At 37.0% G+C, this 23,042-nt stretch overlaps 1 protein-coding gene across 1 annotated transcript in view; it reads right to left on the bottom strand.

Moving 5' to 3' along the window:
- DLC1 (DLC1 Rho GTPase activating protein) overlaps positions 1 to 23,042 on the bottom strand; it is a gene marked incomplete at both ends in the record, with an annotated part of 199,855 nt that overhangs the window by 141,600 nt on the left and 35,213 nt on the right. The window contains one exon of the mRNA XM_079534612.1: positions 22,643 to 22,774. Within this exon, the coding sequence (XP_079390738.1) occupies positions 22,643 to 22,774 (132 nt within the window). The remainder of the gene's footprint in view (positions 1 to 22,642; positions 22,775 to 23,042) is intronic.

Genomic DNA, 23,042 nt, shown 5'->3' with positions numbered 1-23,042 from the left:
CAGCTCTTTAATGCAGTTGGAACAGCTTTAATGAAAAGCAGATCATGAAAAGACTTAGAAGAGTCACAGATGGAACTAGCACAATTTTCCTTATGAACTGTCTTTTAGCGGAAGGACAGCTACATGCCACATTTGAGTTGAAGTCAGTTCCAGAGCACCCAGAAACCGATGGTCAGAACAGATCTACTTGATGCAGTGATAGAAATACAAATGCTATATAAACACCAGAGCTCCCAGTGATAAATGAGATGGTTGAACTGCACTGATGCTTGCAACAGCGGAAACTTCATACATTCATGGACAGAGCTCATAAGACACAAACATATATAAACAGCATAACTGCTAGTTTGAGGAGCTGAGCTACTAGAAATTCAGTGAAAATAAGGAGAGATCTAACAGCTAGAACTGCTTCTGTGGGAACTTCAGATAACCACATGGAATTCAGCAGGAAACGGGAAAGAATTTCCCATGCATTTTATGGAAAAAGTTACATACTCCACGTGGGTTCAAACAGTATGGTAACTAACTGCTTGGAAGAACTGAGTTCCTTTCTTATTTTGGAGGATGATACTGATGGTGATTTTTTGGGGGTAGAATTGGCTAATAATACTGTCAGATTACAAGACAGGAGGAAATATAAAAACAGCCAATATTTTGCAGCAAATCTTAAAGATTATCTGCTAGTGCATGACTGTGATGTGAAATAGAAGTAGAACACAAGAATAACAAACAAAAAAGTACAACAGTAAAAATCTATTATTTAGGAAAGAGAAAAATCCTTACAGAGAAAGATCAAATTAGACAAAAATATATATATACATGCAAACTTTTTTTTTTTTTTTTAAATTCCCTCAGCCTGTTTTGTATCAACAGTAATGGCTTTTATTTGCATTCCCTACTCGATTCCTCGTTGAAGCTTCCTTTCTACAGTGTCCTCTATATTTTCCTGGCCTAGAATAACACTTCTGCAAGACATTTCTTCCTTATTTCATCTTAATCATGGCATTTGCTGTCTGAAACTCTTTTCATCTTTATCTGTAAAGACAGTCAAGACTCATGAATTTCAGATCATTTATTATCATCAGATTCTACATAGTGTTTTCCAAAGCAGTATTTTCATTTTTATTCCTTCATTCCTAACTTCTGATCTATCCTCTGACAGGGATTTTGATCTTACCAATTTGTTACTTTCCAGTATGATTTTTTTTCCCGGATATGAATGGCAAGCGTAGGAATGACAGGGTAGCAGACAATTCCTAGGCTACAGCAGGTGATAGGAAACTCAAATGAGGCAACCGTGGACACAGAAATAAAGGAACAATCTGCTTACCCTCAGAAGACCTCAAGTACAAAGGAGCATCCAGAAAAATACTCTTGCCTTCATTGCCAGCTCTTAAATGGTTGGGAAGGGGTGGATCCTGGCTCCACCCCTTCCAGTCACTCAGGTTTATTGCATGCACCTGAGCTCCCCTGGGTTGGCCCTGCCTTCACACCAGGTGCTCAATCACTATTTCAGGCTGTGACTTAGCATTTCCACTACAGTAACAAAAATGCTTCCAGTACTTTGTTTACGAGCTTTTTCGTATCTCCCTCTATTGGTACAGAATCAAGCAGAATCCTGGTTTGTCAATTATTCAGTTTTCTCTGAATTGTTCTGATTCCCCCAACACTTACAAGTTTCCCTTAAAATTCTGTCCCTAGTTTGTTGTTGTTTGAAGTAAGACAATAAAAAATGTTTTACTTGTTAATCATTCTTTAAAATAATAATGGTGATAAGGTAAATTGTTAGTATCTTTGCTTTCATTCTCATAAGGTTAGCCAGCTTACACTTCACAAACCTATTTTTAAGTGGTGACAACAGTATTTGCATTACTAAAGCGCTCAAAACCCACAGACTTGGACCACAACCTCATTGTGCAAGATCCTGTACAAACAGGGCAAAGGAATTACCCATACACCAAAAAGAATGCAACTAGTCTTAAGCAAGAATCCTTATGCAGACTGATGTGGAAGTATGAGTGTTTTGAATAGTCTGAGAACACTCTGGTCTTGACTGATTTCAAACTTTCTCAGAAACCCTAGAAAGCATTGGACTAGTCAAGATAGCTTTGTTGATGTATGTGGGAAGAGTCCTAGGAGTAAAAAATTTGAAGGTATCCAGTCTCCTGTAGTCCAAGCTTTTCTGAATTTTATCCTATAAGTATTTTTCTGAAGCACTTAAAATCACAGAATCACAGAATGGCAGGGTTGGAAGGGACCTCAAGAATCATGAATCTTCGACCCCCCTGCCACATGCAGGGCCACCAACCTCCCCATTTAATACTAGACCAGGTTGCCCAGGGTCCCATTCAACCTTGCCTTGAACACCTCCAGGGATGGGGCATCCACAACCTCTCTGGGCAGCGTGTTCCAGCACCTCACCACTCTCAAAATCCTAAATATCTATGGAATTTAGAATATTTTTAATCTAGAATATTTTTAGAGAAAAAAATATTACCATAGTTTTCTAAAGAAATATTTCATTTTTAAATCTAAAAATTGCTACAGTGACCACATTATTTTCTTTGTGAACAATTTTCCCATTCGCCACGAAGCATGAGCTGTCTTGATCCTTTCCATTCCTTCTACTTCTGGTTTCCTGTCAAGAAGACCATCCAGTTTTGAAGGTTCCCAAATGCTCAGCCCCTGTGGCACACAGCTGCTCCCCAGGCAGCTCTTATGAATCCTGTCCCCTTTGCCTCCCTCATAGCTAAGAGGATTACAAGAAACAGCGATCATTCTGGAACTTCCGAAGACTGTTCAAGAATTCACAAAACACATTAATGTATTTCATGTGCTGCAAGGTCTATATTCAAACGCCTCTATAGTATGTAAGGATAAGGTAATTGCTAAATCTCTGTCATAGTCATAAACTGGCATATCAGAATTTGTGAGCTGCCCAGATCTGTGACACAGCTCATAAATTATGCATTAAAGATTTTATTACACCATGAATAGCATCACCTCTAAATTAATGTTCCTTAATAGCTATTACTCTTTATGAGTCATGGATCACGTGACTGAAGCATGTTTATGTCAATGCATGCTTACATTTTGAATTTGCTGCCAGATTACTGTCTGAAATGCCATTTGTACAGAGAGTCACTGCTATTTATTTCCCAACCAACCTTTCTCACTACAACTTTACAGAAGTCTAGAATACTCATAGCAACTAGGTCATTAAAGATAATATTAATGTTCAAAGGTGACTTCACAAGAAAAAGGGATTTCTTGAAAAGTTTATCACAGTGACAACAGAAACAACAAAAATTATTTAAAATTTAAACCACAAAAACAATTGCTTACGCTTATATCAAATAATGACATAACACTGAACTGAAAGTGTAAAAGGGGTGCTAACTTGAAGGAGTCTTCTTTATATGTTGTGATAAACTCCACCTTCTTCATTTACGAGGCATTAAGGAAGCCTGGAGTTAGCAAACACAGGCATTACACAAGTACAGCAGCCAAAAGAGCATGTTGATGGGCAGGCACCCCTGAAACACTGCTCTGGAATCCTTGCTTCCCTGCTCACACTGCTGTTGGCAGCCTGAGAGCAGCAGGGGAGATCTGATCAGACTCACGTTCTTCAAGGCCCTGTAGCAGAACCACTGATGACCCCAAGTGATTAGAGGTCAGCAAACTTCAGCCTGAAGCAACCATGCTCTGAACTTTGGCACATTCTGAGTTGACTCCTGCTGGTTTGTTGCCTTTGGCTCTTATCTTGTAGTTTAGCAAGGATTGTGAAATTCTGAATAGAGTTACAAGACAGATTGGTTCTGTTTCTATGACTCAAGGTCTCCCTTTTCAAATGTCCTCAGTCTTCAAAATTCCTTTGGCAAATCATCTCATCTATCAGCTAACATTTTCCAATAGGTGTGTCAGAGGTCCAACAACAAAAACATCCTATAAATGTTAAATGCCATACAGAAACATTATCGGAGATTCTTTAAGGTAGCACTTGGACAAAGCTACCTGCATTCTAACAGTCTGTGCAAGTATACGCTTTAACCTGTAACTGAGAAAACTCTGCTTTGAATTTAGTACTCTGTGATGCTTTCAGGTGAGAAGAAGAGAAGAAATATTTCAGAAAAGTGCGTCTTTGAAAGGAACAAATGTAAGAGAGGAACTTTTTGCAAAAGGTACTAAGATTTATAAGTTTAACTTCACTGACTCCCAAATATCCAAGTTTCCCATGAAATAGGGCTTTATTTACTTAGACTTCTGAAAACTTTCTGTGAATTTTACTTTTGAGGCCAAACTTAGAACGTTGACAGGAGTAATAATTTCTTTGCCCTTGAAAGTACAATTGAAGAATATATTAACTCATTGGACTCCATTTTTCTTGCCAGTTTTTTTCTGTCACTGAGGTGATCTCAGAGTGCTGTAAAGGAATACTTAATGAAAGAAAAAGATCTTCAGTGATAAAGTGGCAGGTGGACATAGGAAGATATGTAAATAATAATTAAAGTATTTTAACATCCATTCTCCCCTCCCTTACTACCCCTTTTCTGAGCTCTCAGAATCAAGTAAGAAAATGATTACAGAAATTTCATTCTTTTGCCTTCTTGCTTCCTTAGTTGAAGCAGTTACTGGAGAACTTCGTATTCTAGAAAGGAGCTTTGAACTGCTCTCAGGCTAAGGTTTTCAGCATCTACAGTCTGATTATGGATACATACACAAGACATAATCAAGGCATTTTCAAATGTAATTCGGAAACAGAAAGCCACAGCTCAGCTACAGAGGTAGCAGAAGCAGAGACAGCAAAAGTTTCCCTTCCTGAAAATCAGCATAGTTCCTGGGGTCACATAAGATGCAATTTACAATGGCACGTAGGTCTCTCATTTTTGTTCTGCTCAGCAGATGTCTACTTGTAACTTCGGCCACCTAAATGTTTTAAAAATATCTGCACTTCAGGTAGTTTTCAGAAATTGTAAAATAATTAAGAAAAAAAATTCTGAATAATTCAGGACCTCCTGAATATCTTCTTCAGCATGAAGGAAGAAGGATGGCTTTTTGGTAACCAGAATTTCTGACTTTTAAAAATATTTCTTCTCACTTTTTTTTTTTTTTTTTTCCTTTAAACATGCAGTCTAACAGATCACATGCTCTGATTTTTCTTTCTTACAATTTCTGTAATTCCAAAGGCCTATTTGCAGGATATTCTAAACATTATGAGATACTGTTTTTTCTCCTAAGAATAGAGAGGTCTCAAAATACTATGAAATGTTGAAACATCACTCAGTGTTGGCAACTGCAACCTGGATCTTTTTTGTACAAGTACAGTGTTGGCAAAGTAGCAAAAGAAGAATTAGAAAGAAAAATTGCATGTGACTGTGTAGCAAAGCTTCACAAACATCCTGCATAGTTCAGTTTTAACAACTTGTAAGCTGGAAATAAAGTCAGCTGTGTTACTCTTTGTCACATTTTTGGTATTTGCTTTATTGCTATCACACCATTAATTTGCCCTGGAGATAATGAATTCCTGATTTTTTGTTCATGCTGCATACTAACTATGTAAGTCTGTGAAAATAAATTCATTGCTCCTGTTCAGATGAAAGCCTTATATTTAATTTTATTTCTCTAGACAAACCCGTGTCATTTCCAAAAAATACTGAATTTCAAATATTGTTAGCTTCAGGTTTTCAAGATATACCTTTGCCAATTGTTTGAAGTTCTTTGAAACTCAAACATTTTAAAGAAGCAGACTATTAATCTCACATTTATCTAATTTTGTGTCTACTCATCAATATTGATAAGGTGTCTTGAACACTCCTAAGAACATCCATTTACAATATAGAATATTGTTTGAGAGCTAAAGCTTTATAAAGACAGTGCTAGCATTCTGCACTCTGGGTTTCTGGGATATTGTCATCTCCTCCTCCCCTCCTCTCCTTTCTCTTAAATTGAATCCTACTTCAGTCTCAGTGGCTTGAAAATCCTCACTGGCTGTTTCTCAGTGCAGTTTTTGTTCACCTAACAAATACTACGGAGCAATAAGCTTAGTCCAGTAATAAATATTGTCTACTCAGAGCAGGAATTTCAGAATCACTCTGGGAGACTGGAGAATCTCTTCTCTTTCACTTCTGAGCAGCATCTGGCATTCTGTATTGCAACAGAAGATATTCCATGCATTAATCTGTATGTAATGCATGCAATTTTATTTAATTTAATCAAATTATTTCAGTATTTAATGCAAGGTAGCATACAGGAGATTCCTATGCAGATATTGGTTATGTTTTATTTTTCTTTTAAAATGATGATAACAAAACCACATATAGACTTCTTAGTAAATGAAGGAAAATAGAATAAAAGTTCAGAGTGTAAGCTATACTTCAGGTGAAAAAAAAACTCCAAACCTTTGCTAATCTCAATATTAGAACAGGGAAAGGTTTAAAACATGGTAGTAAATCTACAAAAAAAAAAAAAAAAAGTGGCAACAGACTGGAACGTATAATTTCAATATACAGAAAGCACAACAAAATAGAAGCCCATGCCATTCAATTAACAATGTACAACACCTTCCTTGTATAGAGCACTGCAGAAAATGGCATGCTGTTTCATTTCTGTATTTCCAGACGCGTGTCATTTCCAACCCCATATTTAATAGTGTGTAACTGCCTGAAGGGGAGAGATCAGAATGTGTGGCATGTCTCACTAAGAGGAATTTTGTGCATTAAAAAACCCCAAACCAAACTCTTTCAACTATTAAACAGAGACGCTAACCAACTCCCTTGCTTCCACCCTGGCTTTGAAGAAAAAAAAGAAAAAAAAAACAGAGAGAGAGAGAGAGAAGAAAGAAAAAGAGACAGAAAGCACAGAGCAAGACATAGAAGAGGGAGAGACAGAAAGAAAAAAGACAAAGAGAGCACAGGAGTAAGTGAATTCCTTATGAGAAAGGCGTATGTAAAGGGCAGAAAGAAATGGTTTTCCATGATGTCACTCACAGCATTTCTGTGTCTGGAAAAGTGCTTGAAAAGGCAGACATGGATTTCTTCCATTCCAGTAATGCAAACTATTCCTGCCACGTTTTCAAACCATGTTCCAGGAGTAAAGAATACCGTGTGCGCAGCATGAAAGAAGATAACCTAGATATTTATTCACTACCACCAACCAGATTTGAGCAAGCTGACAGCCTGTGCCCTACCATTTCCTCTTTACCTTTTAAAACCCATTTTTTTTTCAATTTCCTCCCACTTCATAATTTTCTCCTCCCCTTACTTCTTTCACCCTACATTTCTCATCCCCTTCAAGAAGTCAGTGCAAAGATCTTTTCCTACTTCTTCACTAACATGCTTCTACTTTCCTGCACTCTCCCTCTACCCCTGAGAGATCAAACTGTTGTCGCTACTGTTTCAGCTCAAATTCTGTGTCTTTGTCCCCTCATTCTGTGTCCTTTGCTTGTCTTGGATCTGAGCCTGAAATTCTTTCTTAGATAAAACTCACAGGAAATTCTCACCAAAGATTATTTACATATGACATTGTTTCTTTCCCCTTTCATACTGTTTTTCTTTCTTGGGATTTTGCATATTCTGTCTTTGGCTCAATGCATATTATTTCAGAAATCACAAATAAAAAACAAAAAAACAAAACAACAACAACAACAAAAAAAAACCCAAATCCAAAACAAATCCAAAACAACACTAAACTGATAGTGCAGTTAAATGGTCACAGCTGCAAGTGGAGAAACAGACTCGTGGGGGCTGAATTCAGTCTTAACAAGACTTTATCACTTATTTACTTTGCCATAAAAGCCACACAAGTCTTTGGTACGTGGCCTGGAAAACATCAAATATCTACATTTACTATAAATGCAGACAATTTTTCCACCTTGTTTAAGTCATAAGCAACCATGTTATACAGAGGAAGAGAAATAATTTGAAAGCTTAGAGGGAAAGGCAAAACTGTGTCTGCACAACCATGCCAGTCATGTTGCTAGGACTTCTGAAAGAGCTACAAATCATGGGGAAAGCATAATGTACTGGAGGGCAGTATGTGCATGATTTGGTGTTAATAACTCTACAGACTTGAACACAAAACACGGCTTCACAATAAAAGAAGGGTGGGCAAGTCAAAGAAAAAAAAAGAGAGAAGAAAAAAGAAAAGGATATTAAAAAAAAAGACACAAAAAGTAGGAAAAGATTGAACAAAAAAGAAACCGAACATGAAAAAAAGATAAAAGAATAGAAAAAAAAGCAACAAAAAAAGAGAAAGGAAAAGAAAAAAACCTGAAAGAAAGACCATTCAAAGATTCATAGCTAAGCTAAAGCAAAGCATCATTTTAAAAGTCATGCTGTTCTTTCCTGTTTTTATATACACAGTTCTACCAAAGGCATTCAATTCTCATAACATCCCAACATGGGTCATATCTCATCAACCATTGAACTTTTGCATATGTATACAAGGAGATTAGTTGAAAACAGTTTTACATTAAGTAACACCACTATATAATAAATAGAGCGCTCCCAATTGTGTGACTTACTATAGAGAAACTGCTTTAGAGGCAGGGTGATTTCTAGAGGCCCCTTCCAACTCCTAAGTTCTATGATTCTGCAAAATGGTAACGGTCTCACAGCTCTCAGTCCACAGGATGATTTTCAGCTTGTGTATTTAGTTCAACTTTTGCAGATCCATGACACTTATCTCTTGCGAGATATAATAAGAACACACAGTTGATTCTAGCTACAGGTCTTATGCTGCACTGTTGGAATGAATAAAATTGCAGCCTTTATCACATATTGGTCTTCTACTAGCAAAAATTACAAGTTCTTTCACAGCTTAGAAGCTCTTTAGTCTCCATTCCTAGAAAATCTGAAACTCAACTTTCTGCATCAAGCCTTCAAGTAGCTCTCTCCCTTTCCACTGCGTCATACAGTCTAGGAATTATGACCTACTCACTCACAACTCTCTCTTCTTTTCTGGACATTTTGAAATATATTCTTACTACTGGACAGAATGGAAACAGTCATCAGTCCATGAATATTTGTACTTTAATGCAACCTGTCTTGCAACCCTATGTATTACATTTGAAAATTCAAAGGTAATGTACTTGTCTCTTGAAAATGGAGTTGCAAATATACCAGAAAACTGATGATTTTTTTTTTTTTTTTTTTTTAAGAAATCTTGAAACCTATTCTCACATCTCTTTATCAAAGTGGAAATGGCTGCATATTTTTCACGGTTCACAGGACTGTGTTCAGCCACTGTATCAAAATGCATGCAATAGCTTGCCTTAACTCCAGCTGCCATAATTTAAGTTTCATTTTAAATACTGTTATTGTCTGAAACTAAGCACAGATAAGTCGATTTTCACATTGAAGATGCATGTTTAATTTATTTAAGTGAGAAGTTGAATCCCTTAAAAAAATGTATGAGGCATTTTTAATCTTCACGTTCTGACACAAATTTCTTTTGGATTCTTCTTTTGGAACTTGATTTCACTTTACATAGTCTATTTAGCATTTTATCCGAACTGAGCAACCTTCCTTCAGAAAGTAAATGACAAGTCCTTAAACAGCATTCATACTTTCAAGGTACTCCTAGAACTGCATATGATTCCATCCCCTAAATTTTGTGAAATTCACAGCTCTGATGATGATTTGCATGACATCATCCATTTTTAAAACTTTCACACATGGATCTTCTTGATGTCCAATTCAGTGATATTTAATAAAATGTGAGTTGTGATTTTTTTTTTCTTTATATTGTCTTTACAAAGCATTCCTTGATATGCATTAAATTTGGCAGCAAGTTTTTGCACATAATGTCTTCTCAAATTGTAATCTCTGAAAACTGACGCAATTTCTTTGCAAATTAAGCATAGAGCCATTTTATTTGTCAGCACTGCACTGTGCCCTTCCAGTGTCTTGAGGCCAGGCTGTTATGCTTGGCGTGGCAGCAGAGAACAGAGACCACAGAGCAAGCTGTACCAGGTTGCAGGCTGGGTGTGCCTGTGCTAGGCCATGTAGAAGGGGCCAGTAACCTGTGGCCCCTGTGTCAAATGTACCTCCCATGATTTCATTCTATGAATTACAGAAAGACTGTGAAGGAAACAGGCAGAAGCTTCTATCTGTTGCTGAACTTATTTTGATGGGTTATAAATGCTTCCATAAAGATATCCAAGCACTTTTTGAGACCAATTCACTTTTACCTTTGAAAATATCAGCAAGTTCCATAAAAACAACCTTTAAAGAAGATTTGCCCATTGTTTTATGAAGTGCTAAGTAGTTGCATCGTACTCTAACTCACCTATAGCAAATCTCATGCCACACCATTCAAATGTATAAACTATAGCAATTGAAACAAATTAAGCTGTGTTTAATTCCTTGTATTGAAGTGCATTTTTTTGTGTGAAGGGAATCATAGAATGGCTTGGGTTGGAAGGGATTTCAAAGATCATCTAGTTCCATTGCCTCTGCCACCTACAAAATTGCAAACCACTAAATCAAGCACTAGATGATGTTGGCCAGAGCTCCATACAATCTGGAACTTGTTCTTGTCACCAAAGTTATCATTACTAGTTTTTACATGGTACAAAAAATTTTACTGCTTTTTCCACTCACAAGCTTCTGACAGTGATTTTGAATCATTTCCCATATTTTATCATGTATGCAACAGTAATTCTGAGCTGAATTATGAGACATATTCTTTAATGCAGAGATGCATTGCATGAATGACATGCTGACATAATTTATGCTTGCTTTTTTTTTTAAAATGCTACTAAATGTCATAAAAGATTTTCTTAGCTAATTCTGAAGAGTTAAAATTTCATACTGACATACAACTAAACATACTCAAGCAACTTCAAGAATTAAAACTTGGCAAGGATTCAACTCCAATCTCAGTGGAAGAGCACAGAACAGAGACTCGCGCTAAAGCTTATCAAGGTACAAAACTGAAGAACAAATGGAAAACATTTCACAGTGTCTGACATTCACAACACAATGCCACTAAAACTAAAGCCCAGCAAGTTCTCAGAAGTTCTCAACCAGTTCTACAGTAATATTATATAAGTTAAAAAAAGACATTAATATTCTGACATTCTATTAAAGCTAACATTTCTGAATGGTTAGAGAATGTGGGACTACTCCTTCTGATTTCATGTAAAAGATGCACTTCTGAAGAACAACATTTTAACATTTTTAGATAAGCTTAACAAGACTTTTATTCTTTCAGTTGTAAACCTATGAAGTTTATACAAAACGTACTTTTACTTGCTTCCTTCACAAGCAGACTGAATATTTGCTAGTCTGGAAAGTCAGCTCATAACAGATAAAACAATATTCAACATAGTGTCAGTGCAAGCCTAAAATCTGTCCTTTACTATGTTTGAAATTCCCTTTGTCTCTTTGTCCCTATCTATGAGAGTTTCAGCTCTTCTGCAAATGACCACCCATTTCTGCATTAATTATCCACACTGACAATATCCACCCCATATCCACCATGTTTAAGCCAACTCCTAGACATAATTGTGACAAATAGCTTTAAGAAGAAATAAGTCATTCATTTATAATGTTCACCTGTAAGGTGCTAGCAAATTAGAGAGCATGTGCATATTCACAATCCACCACAGGAAGAGATAGGATATGGCACTATCTCATGACTTTGTGAGAGGCTTCTATTTTATTGAAAGGGTTGTAAATAAATAAACGAGATGATTTATGAATAATGGGTAGACCAACTCTTTTTCCTCAATGATAATCACTTGCAAATTTATATCTGCATATTTCTTCCCTTTCACAATATAAACAACAGTTTAGGAAAAGCATATATTAATCAGCAGGTAACATAAGCGTTCATTTACACTTTTTTCTACTCAGAACATCTGGCAATCAAAGTCTCACTGTGCTACTTTCATATATCAACTAAGAAAAAGAGAACAACTAATTAAAGGTGATTTATGCACACTAATCATTTTATTAAATATTTTATAGAACAGACATTCCCCTAGTCAGTAATCTGTTATGTGAATCTTCATTGATACCAACTTTTGAATAACTAGGACTGAATTGTTATTCAGAATATAAACGTATAGTCACAAATGCTTTTTGCAATAATTATCTTAAATACTTAATTTTGCATCAAAATGTATAATCCTCATTAAAAAGAGTTGTGAATTTATCAGAAAGTGATATTAAATTGTCAATTTTTTTCCTAATTCTCATTTTTTCTAAATTCTCTGTTGCTAACATTTACCTGTTCCAGTAATGAGCCTCAGCTGTTTCCTATGCACTCCTGGGAGGCATAGCAGGAAGTTAGATGCAGAATGTTAAGTTGGGGAATTTTTATTTATTTATTTATTTATTTTGCCTTCATAATTACTAGTTTTGAAAAAATACTGAATTAAAAAAGAAATTTTTCTGAGTAATTTATTCTTTATTACTTATATATTTTTTCCAGGACATCTCTATTCATCAGGTAAACAGAGACTGCCCTTTTCCACATCAGTTTCAAAGTAATTTAGAGCATCAATCCAAACACTTGTATTTCACATTCCAGCTTTAATGATATCCCTGTATTCCAGACATGCCCTTTTCTGAAATTCAACATATCTTTCTTTTTATGCAGAAACCTGACACATTTTTGGGTCACGGTACTTGGCAGTACTGAAGTCATCTTACAGGAACATTATGGAATTCAAATAATTGAAGCACAGAACTGACTTTCAGATTCTGTAAGATAGGATACCAGTAATGCTTTTGGGCATAAGGTATTCATTTGGAACTGAAGGACATACAACTGACGTTTACATCAGGAGCCTGAAAGCAAACTCAGGCTGTGCTGTGTTAAATATCTGCGTAATAATGCTATCAATCAATGGGCATGAGTTAATGTTTTGAAAATATTTACAGCAGGCATGAGATAAACTTCCCTGTGCATGGGAGAAGTGACATAGGACAGTACATGACATCTAAAAGGAGTATTCTTTGTCCTTGTGTTAGTTTGTTCTAATCAGTAAACATTTGAGCTCTGTCACAGGCCTTAATTATGCAAAAATGTATTCACACATACATTTGTATGTCATTTCTGACATACACGGTTTTGTTGATTTAAACAAGCTTAATCCTCTGAGAAAACACACAACTGATTGTAGAATAAGATTTAAAGACACAAACTGAGTCTGAAATTTTGAATTGTATGACTTTGTGTGATTCACATGACTGAAGTTCAAATTATTTTCTCTTAGAGAACCTGGAAAGCTTTTCTCTTCATCTGCTTATAGATCATCTAAGAACATACATGAATTCCTGATTTAAATCTTGAATATTGAAGTTTAAGCTACATAGATATTGGTCCTGAGAGCAACACAGTAACATTCATTCCATTACAGATTTCAGTTTCCATTTGTCAAACTTAGGCACAGCAGAACTAATAAACAAAACGCTGATGTGCAGAAACATATTTGGTTCCAAGCTTCAGTAAGCCAGGCTTGCACTGAAGAAATAGAAGTGCAAAACATGAGTCACCGTCATTTCTGAAGGTCTTGGGAATTCTCTTTCCCAGACCCAAATGCAAATAGTATGTCAGAGAGCCCAGACTGCAATTTCTACATTCCCTACCACAGCAACATTTCCATACACGACCAGAAATAATAATACACATATTTTTCTCTGCTCAAGTAAAAAAGATGTATGCTATGATCATAGGTCTGAGAAGCTCTCGTGTTTAGCCTCTTTGCTGGTTACATTACAGACTGACATAACAATGATACACTGACTGTAAAACATTTAGGCATGATATCTTCCTGTGAAAACATACCATTGCTCATCCTCTTATCCTGAGCTACTTCAATATTGAAAGCTTCAGGGATGATCAGTTTTTACCTGAGCGTAAATTTTTCTTAGAGAAAAGTAAGTTTCCTTTTCTCAAACACATGAGGTTTGAATAAAGTGAGAAAAATGAAAAACATTCAGGATTTTGCAAAACAAATAGAGACTATTTTCTGGGAAGGCTGTGCAATGTTCAGTATTTTTTCCTCACAGTTGGGTGTGCTTTAAGCAATAAGCAACATGCCAAAGAGCTATAGCACTCTAGCATAATAGGTTTAATGCTCTCAAACCCACATGCCTCCTATGGTGAGACACATGCAGATATGATATTACATTGTGTCAGTTATTATGCAGCAGGCTTAAAATAGGACATGATTTTTATGGATAACCAGCACTTAATGTACATATAAATGACAGCATGTGTGAATATAAAATGAAGAATTCCTAACTTGAAACTTAGAATTCATCTAAAAATCTCCCCCAATATCTTATGCCCATTAAAATATGATGTTTTCCTCTTTAATTGTAAATTCAATTCTAATTAGAACAGAGTGGAATTTAAAATATATATATATATTTCTAAAAGTATCTCTACACACCATAACATCTGTTAAAATTTCCCTCCCACGGGAAAGCATCCACCTTTAGTTTATTATGTCTCATATATAGTTAGATTATTTCTGTACAAGATGAAAAGCTTATGAAACACGACACAGTCGACACACTCAGTCGTGCACTATTCTATTCAGTCTGATTGCCTGTAACGGGGTTAGCGTCTGATATTCGTATCCCCATTGTAGTGCATTTACAAGATGTAGGCAGCAGATGGCAGCACACAGTGAAAAAAAATTTAAGAGTTATAAGAAAAATACAATTAACAAAATTACTGCTTTCGTCATAAACTTTTCCTTCGGTTTATAGGAAAAAAAAAAAAAAACAACCAAAAAACAAAAAACAAACCAACCCAAACAGTTATTGTATGTAACCAGACAGGTACACTGTTGAAAATGGTGTCAGCAGCACTTAAGAAAGGAGGAAGAATAAAAATAGTTTCTACAATCAGGTTGCAATGAAAGACAAATGCAAACACTCATCCCGATATCATGGGAAGAACTCAGAAGTAATAAAGCTTAGCAACTCACAAGATGGGTATTTAGTTAAGATTCTCAATGTTGTGCTGGGACTGAACTTGGAAACAAAAGCAGACAGCCTAATATATATCTGGGTCATACTGTAACTACATAAAAAACCCCAAATGTTTCACTGCAAAAACAAATTCTCATACACTTTGGTCGTGCAGGAATCACAACTGAGGAATGGTGAGAGAAACTGTCCTTGACCAGTGCAACACTATAGAGGATATCATAACTGGAATCAGTATTTTTGGTTTAAATTCTGGGAGCATCTAAATCTCATTGCAAAAAGTGTTAACACAGCTTTTAAGAGCTGCAGTTTTTAGAAAAGTTCCTTGGGGGAAAAAAAATAGCACCTCTGCCATTCACAATTTACTTCTTTCATTAGAAAAAGTAAAATACGTTTGGAGTCAACATTGGAAGTTCTACAGATATGGAATACAGATAGTCAGGATCAACCTGGAGTCAAAGTAAAATGTTGTGAGAGAAATAATGGAGTCAAATCCAGCTGGCGACCGGTCGTGAGTGGTGTTCCGCAGGGGTCGGTGCTGGGGCCTGTCCTCTTCAATATCTTTATAGATGACCTCGATGAGGGCATCGAGTGCACCCTCAGTAAATTCGCAGATGACACCAAATTGGCTGGAAGCGTGGATCTGCCTGGGGGTAGCGACGCCCTGCAGAGGGATCTGGACAGGCTGGAGAGCTGGGCTGGAGCCAATGGGATGAGTTTCAACAAGGCCAAATGCCGGGTCCTGCACTTCGGCTACAACAACCCCAGGCGACGCTACAGGCTTGGGGCGGTGTGGCTGGAGGACTGCGTAGAGGAAATGGACCTGGGGGTATTGATTGATGCTCGGCTGAACATGAGCCGACAGTGTGCCCAGGTGGCCAAGAAGGCCAATGGCATCCTGGCTTGCATCAGAAACAGTGTTGCAAGCAGGAGCAGAGAGGTGATTGTTCCCCTATATTCAGCACTCGTCAGGCCGCACCTCGAGTACTGTGTCCAGTTTTGGGCCCCTCACTGCAAGAAAGATATTGAGGCCCTGGAGCGTGTTCAAAGAAGGGCAACGAAGCTGGTGAGGGGTCTGGAACACAGGCCAATGAGGAGAGGCTGAAGGAGCTGGGAATGTTCAGCCTGGAGAAGAGGAGGCTCAGGGGAGACCTTATTGCTCTCTATAACTTCCTGAAGGGAGGTTGTAGTGAGCTGGGGGTCGGCCTCTTCTCTCGTGTCATTAGTGATAGGACCAGGGGGAATGGTTTCAAGCTACGCCAGGGGAAATTCAGGCTGGACATGAGGAAGTATTACTTTTCAGAAAGGGTGGTCAGGCACTGGAATGGACTGCCCAGGGAGGTGGTGGAATCACCGACCCTGGGGGTGTTCAAGGAAAGACTGGATGTTGCGTTGAGGGACATGGTTTAGTAGGAGCTATTGGGAATAGGTGAACAGTTGGACTGGGTGATCTTTTAGGTCTTTTCCAACCTTAGTGATTCTATGATTCTATGATTCTATGAAATAAAAGCTGACAAGCAATGCTAACTTAACGGGATCAGATCCTGAAACATTTTTCTTAATCTGTTCATGAAAATTCACAATTTTAAAAGGAATAATATTTTAATTAATGTCTCAGAGTATGAGTCTATCTCCCAAACATCTTCAAGAGTGAATTCCAATTTTGTCTTACGGATTAAAAGAAAAACATAAGAAGCACCATAGTTAGAAGTTCAGTATATAAAAAAACAAATGCATGATTCAGTGGGGCAAAAATCTATCACCTTTCTTGCAGCATGACCCACTGAGAAAAGATTCCATGCATGAGTTCGCTGAAATGTTCTAGATGTTGTTACTTAACTATAGTCCACTGAATGTAGTTAAAAAAAACAAACAAACAAAAAAAAAAAACGCATAAAAGATGTACACATTTCAAGCAGTGGCTTCCCTAATAATCCTTCTTTAAGAATATTTAATTATGAAATCAAGATTTCCTAGTACTCATCATAAATTTTAGCTTAACTTCCTAAGTTGTAAAGCAATGCAGTAAATTAGCAAGGAACTTTAACTCTATTTTTTAAATTTATAAAACTATAAAATATCATTCACAGAATGAAAGGTCTTTCCCTAAATATCTGAGGTTTTAAAATATAATAAAAATCAAAAGCATATGTGTAAGGCAAAAATTATTTATATACATATAAATGATTCAGTTTGCAATACTGTCACCTAAACAACAGAAGCTTCCCTTTCAGTCTAGTAATAATGCTTGTGAGAGTGGATTTACAAGCTCATCCAAGCCTCCAGTGAAATCAGTAGCTGCAACTGAATCCCATTCTAGTACTTAAGCCAGACCAGGTCATTTTGTACTTGTGGCTACAACTAATGCCTAAAATAATTTTGAGAAATGAACGCATTTTGTGTGAGCCATTACAGCTAACCTGAAAAACCATCTCTGACCAGTTATTCTGGGAATAATAGATTTCTGATTACCATCGCATGGTGTGATTAAGGCTAGGTTGAAAAATATTGAAGTAAGAGAGATAGGACAGCTAAGAAAAGCAGCAGGAAATAATCACAGCTGTTTGTTGTTTTTTGTTGTTGTTGTTCCCTCCCCCTTCAGCCCCCCCCCCCCACACACACGAAGAGAAAAACAAATAGACTTTGAAGAGCAGATGTTCAAGGGCAAAAAATTGACTACAACTTCTAGGCTTTTGTAGCTATTGACCTTTGTTTTATACTTAGGAAACAAAGCGAGACAACTATGATTGACTCAAGCTTTCCCTCACTAGTTAACTTTTAAATGCGTGCTGGAAAAGGCTGTTGTAAATATTTTAATAACAAGAGATTAATTAAGTTTCCTAGCTACATATTTTTTTCATAATAATCAAGATAGATTTAAAATTCAATTATTTCTAATCTTAATTGCTGAACAGTGTTATTAAGTATCCAGATGTGTGCATTAGTTACAGAAGGCAATAACGTATTTGCATTCCCTGCTCTCCAAATCCAGACCAGACACTCAGTGTTTTTCAGTGTTTCTCATGACCGCTGGGGCAAAAGCATGTTGATATCCCCTTTTTGTTTTTTTTTTTTAAAAGGTGATTTACAACTACTATGTGACACATGCTTGCTGAATCTAAAGTTAATATTCAAAACTCATTGTTTATTTTGGAGTCTGATAAAAAAAACCCAGAACATAGTGATGTGCTAATTACAGAAACATTAACATTCTTTATTGTGTAAATATAAGTAACATAAAGACGGCACTAATGTTTCTTAATGCCCTAAATTATGTGGCTATGAACCTGTACTCCATCACATGGATCCATGTTTCACAAGGCTGCCCACTCATGCACCCAGACACAGCTTTTACATTGTCAATAGAGAGTGGTCAATTGTATCAAACCCGTATAATAAAAATATAATAGTTCCAGATTCTTAAAATTAGGGTGAATGACATTCAAACATACTTCTCATATATATAGCAATGGTGTTCATGCTGCATCCTGCAGAATCCTTTCCATATAAATAACATTTCTAAAATGCTTTGTAGATAATCCTGTTCTTCCTTGTCACGCCTCTGTATAAGGAGTAAGGAACACTGTGTATGCACACATATGTATGCTTATATGTTTGTGTTATGTACACACATAATCCAGTGACAAGCATGGATTTGACTAGTTGTCAGTGCATTTTTATGAAGTGCCAAATAACTTGTGCATGTATATACATACACAGACATGTTTTGTTAAAAATAATATTTACTAATTTACTAATTAATTTGCAAATAAATTTTAAATTCATACTGAATTTTAAGTACTGGAAAAGTTGCTGAATATTTCATATAATAAAAATTTAAAGTGACAATAAGAATTTAAATTGTCCTGGTTTTCCATTAATCAGTGAGTCAATTTCCACCAAGATTATCACATCAAAGTCCAGAACAGCAGGGCATTATAAGATTTCTTTTATTTTTAAATACATATCACAGAATCACAGAATTGTAGGGGTTGGAAGGGACCTCCAGAGATCATCGAGTCCAACCCCCCTGCCAAAGCAGGTTCCCTACAGCAGGTCGCACAGGTAGGCATCCAGGCAGGTCTTGAACATCTCCAGAGAAGGAGACTCCACCACCTCCCTGGGCAGCCTGTTCCAGTGCTCCGTCACCTCACTGTAAAGAAGTTCTTGCGCACATTTGTGCGGAACTTCCTATGCTGCAGTTTCCGGCCGTTTCCCCTTGTCCTGTCTCCATTCACCACTGAAAAGAATCCGGCCTCGCCATTCTGCCCCCCACACCTTAGATATTTATAGACCTGGAACAGGTCCCCTCTCAGTCTTCTCTTCTCAAGGCTGAACAGACCCAGTTCACTCAGCCTTTCCTCATAGGAGAGATGCTCCAGGCCCTTCACCATCTTCGTGGCCCTCCGCTGGACTCTTTCCAAGAGATCGCTGTCTTTTTTGTACTGGGGAGCCCAGAACTGGACGCAGTATCCAGATGAGGCCTCACCAGGGCAGAGTAGAGGGGGAGGATCACCTGCCTTGACCTGCTGGCCCTGTTCTTTTTAATGCATCCCAGGATGCCATTGGCCCTCTTGGCCACAAGGGCACACTGATACGAATTTTAATCTTGAATTTATATAGTCTTTAAACAATTTTCCTATATATTAAAGTCCTTAAAGTGAGGTTAATATCTTCTGAGTTCTTCAGGAACTAAACTTGAATCCCAACCTGTCTTATAATGCCCATCCTCACCACCCTCAGTCTGTACAAGATGCCTTGCTTTAATTGCGCATTGTTTCTGATGCATCATGAGTTTGATACAGTTTGTTCAAAAATACTGCACGTTATTACATAATATAACTAATTGCAGTTGTACTCTTGTTTACATATTAATACACACAAACTAAGTTGTCATTGGAGACTGAGCATCTGGGATCCTTGAAGATCTGCATTTGCACACAGCAAAAAGGAAGTGAAAATCATCAAAACAGTCCCTCAGGATTATAAAATAGATTGCTGAGTTTCCTGTGTAGAATAAACCTATTACTACACCAGCTACTCCAATAAAAAACCAAAATTATGACAAGAATCTCCCTTACAGAGAGAACACCACATCTGAGGATTTTCATGGGTGATCTCTACATGGAAATCAACAGGTATCAGAGGCAACCCTGACTTCTTTTCCAGGCAGTGTTCCCCAGTGATGCTATTTACCCTTTTTAAAATACCATCCTGAGTAGAGTCCAATGCTAAACAAGACCAGAAGAGTAAGAGAGCCCCTTTTCTACCAGCATGAGATGGCAGTCTAGTACCAAACAGCAAGCTGTCTAGCTGCACAGACCAGATAGTAATACCCAAGGTTAAGGACTGAGAATTGTTTTCACCTAGTGCATTAAAAAAAACATATGCTTTCAAACATAGCTCGCAGGTAGAGAGGCAGCTAATATTTTGCACACTTTGATCTACAATACATACTAGCACTCAGTTTGTGGATTTGTAGAGTACAGAGACAAGAAATCCAAAAGGAATAGAAGATAGCTGAACCCAGTCTTTACTCAGTTTTCAGGAGAGCTACACTCAAGTAAAAACTACATGAATTTTTACACTCAATTTTGTTGTGGTAAAAATGAGAATATGGTCTTTTTCTGAATACATTTGGTAAATAAATTCCAAAAAAAAAGATCAGGAAATATTAATGCTTTTTCAAAAAATCCCCAAATTCCACTATAGAATATGATAAACTGCAGCAAGCAAAACTTTAGGAAAGGAAGTTGCTTGGAGAAAGTTTAGATTCACTTATAAATGTTAACAAAACGGGACTCTGAATTGTAGCTCTACAACCCACACAATGTTTAGAGTTACTCTACAAAGTAAAAAATAAACATTTATTTACAATCACATACTTTAAAATATATATCATAAAATAATAGTCCTGTATACGTTCAGCAAAATATATTCAGCACAGTGGAAAAAAAAAATCAAAAAATAAATAGTTATTTAAAGAGAATTAACACATACTGTCCAACTTCAAGGAAAATAATCCACACCTCTGCAAAGCCAGGAGATAAGAGTTTCCCAAATATCCACAGAGACACCCAAATTTAAAAAGTGATGTTTAATACCTCAGAGTGTGTCTTCTCTCTTCTCAGGATCTGGAAAATGGGATATTACCTTCCAGCATGACATATGTACTTATTTGAGAATTTGTGCTGCATTGTGTGCAGTGACGGAGTGCAGAGCACTGTATTTGCTACAGTTATGCACTGATGATGAATTACAAGTGAATTTATTTTTGTACAAGTGAACAATCCTAAATGTAAATGTTTATTAGAACTTTTGTTACTGCCTCAGTCAAAGGCATTCATTAACTTGCTATTACTGCAATGTAGTAAGTGACAGTTTGCCTTTATTTTACTTTCTATAAACATATATATTTATGCAAATCACACTTCATATTTAAATTTTTTATCCTAGAGTTTCTGCTGGTCCAGTTACCAGCAGTGGTAGTACTGATGATAGAGCATCCTCAAATGTGGTGTTCTCTCTGTAAGGGAGACTTTTCAGCTGAAGTTCTCTCTGCTTTGTAAGATAGTGGAAGGAGTAAGCACAATTGGGAGCAGAAGTATGCCAGGAGTTTCTGCAATATTCAAGTTTTTCTGCACAAGTGAGTGCTATGAAGAAGGATTCTTCAGTAGATGGACAATGGCAAAAGATAGAACCATTCTTCTGAGAGCTATGAATGGATACAGAAGGCTGAGAACTTGATTACCTACAATCTGAGTAAACTATACAGCAGAGTGCCTGAGAAATCAGCAAATCCTCCCTTATGTGAGTGGTAAAATACAGAAAAGCACATTAAATATATAGAGGAAGAGCGTATGCAAGCAACCCCACTTGCTGCTTACAAGAATTTATTTTAAAAGGTGGAAATAGTGCCTGGATACCTGCTTGTGTACTGTATAACAGGAATACCTCAATTTGAGTATGTTGCTCAAGGCTGGCACAAGTCCTTACAGAAGAGTGCTCTAGCATTTTTGAAACTGCTTGACAAAAGTTCTTTGCCATCTAAACTCCCAGATTTGTACCTCAGGAATTATAATTCCAGCTCGTGCACACCGACACCTGCAGGAAAGCTTCTCCCTGCTCAGAGGCTTCTCTCCAATCCCAAGTGTATGCAACTGCTCACCAAATTTGCCCTTGGAATGACATTTTCCCTACAACAGGGCAATACCTCTTCTTGTAGTACACAACAATTTAGCCTTTCAAGAGGACTATGAGGACAGAGTTTGGGCATCATAAATCAAGCTAAGTGATTCAACTATCTTCCCTCCCCCCCTGCCCCCCCCCCCTCCCCCCCCAGTCTCCATACTTCAAGAGATTTAGGAACTATTCCAAGTGACTCCACTACAGGAAACATTATCTTCCAAAGTAAAATAGAATAGCTCTATTAAGCTAGTTTCTCAAAGAAATATTCAGCTTATCATAATCAACACCCAATAATAGCATGTTCTTACACGTCAAACTTTCAATTTGCTTAAGGATTCTCTGCCACTCAGAAAGCACCTTGAAACAGCTGGCATTAGTAGTCCTTTCTCTTCAGAGTCACATGCACAACTCTGTATGACCAATGTAGGGAATAGTATAAAATTACTCTATTTCATTTCCAGATTAAGACTGTGTGTAATGTCAAAAACAATCTTTGTACTCACCCCAGCCTTTGGTTTAGCTCCAGAAGTGGCTGCTGAACAGAAGGATGTTTGATCAGGAGTATGGATGTTAGGAGACAAGCTTGTTTGAGAATGTCCTACATCTGCTCCAATTTCAGAACCAGATTCACCATCCTGGTAAAAGTTACAACTCTCTTTAGTAATGTGAATATGAAATAAAAGTTTGTCTTTTAAATAATATGTATATTTACATAGAATCACTCAAGATGATATGCTTAATTCCCAGTATAACTGTAATTCCACCTATTCTTTTCTATCACCTAGACATTCTCTTGCTTTCCTATTCAACGTGGTAGTTTGCATTAACTGCTGTTATGAAATTATAAATCAACACCAACATCAAAGCTAAAACTCCCCTAAACAGTAGAATGCAGAGTAAGAA

Source organism: Tetrao urogallus (assembly GCF_951394365.1).
Source record: "Tetrao urogallus genome assembly, chromosome: 4".
Taxonomy (NCBI): domain Eukaryota; kingdom Metazoa; phylum Chordata; class Aves; order Galliformes; family Phasianidae; genus Tetrao; species Tetrao urogallus.
Note: the sequence above shows the minus strand (reverse complement) of the source record. Positions and strands in the feature narration are given on the sequence as shown.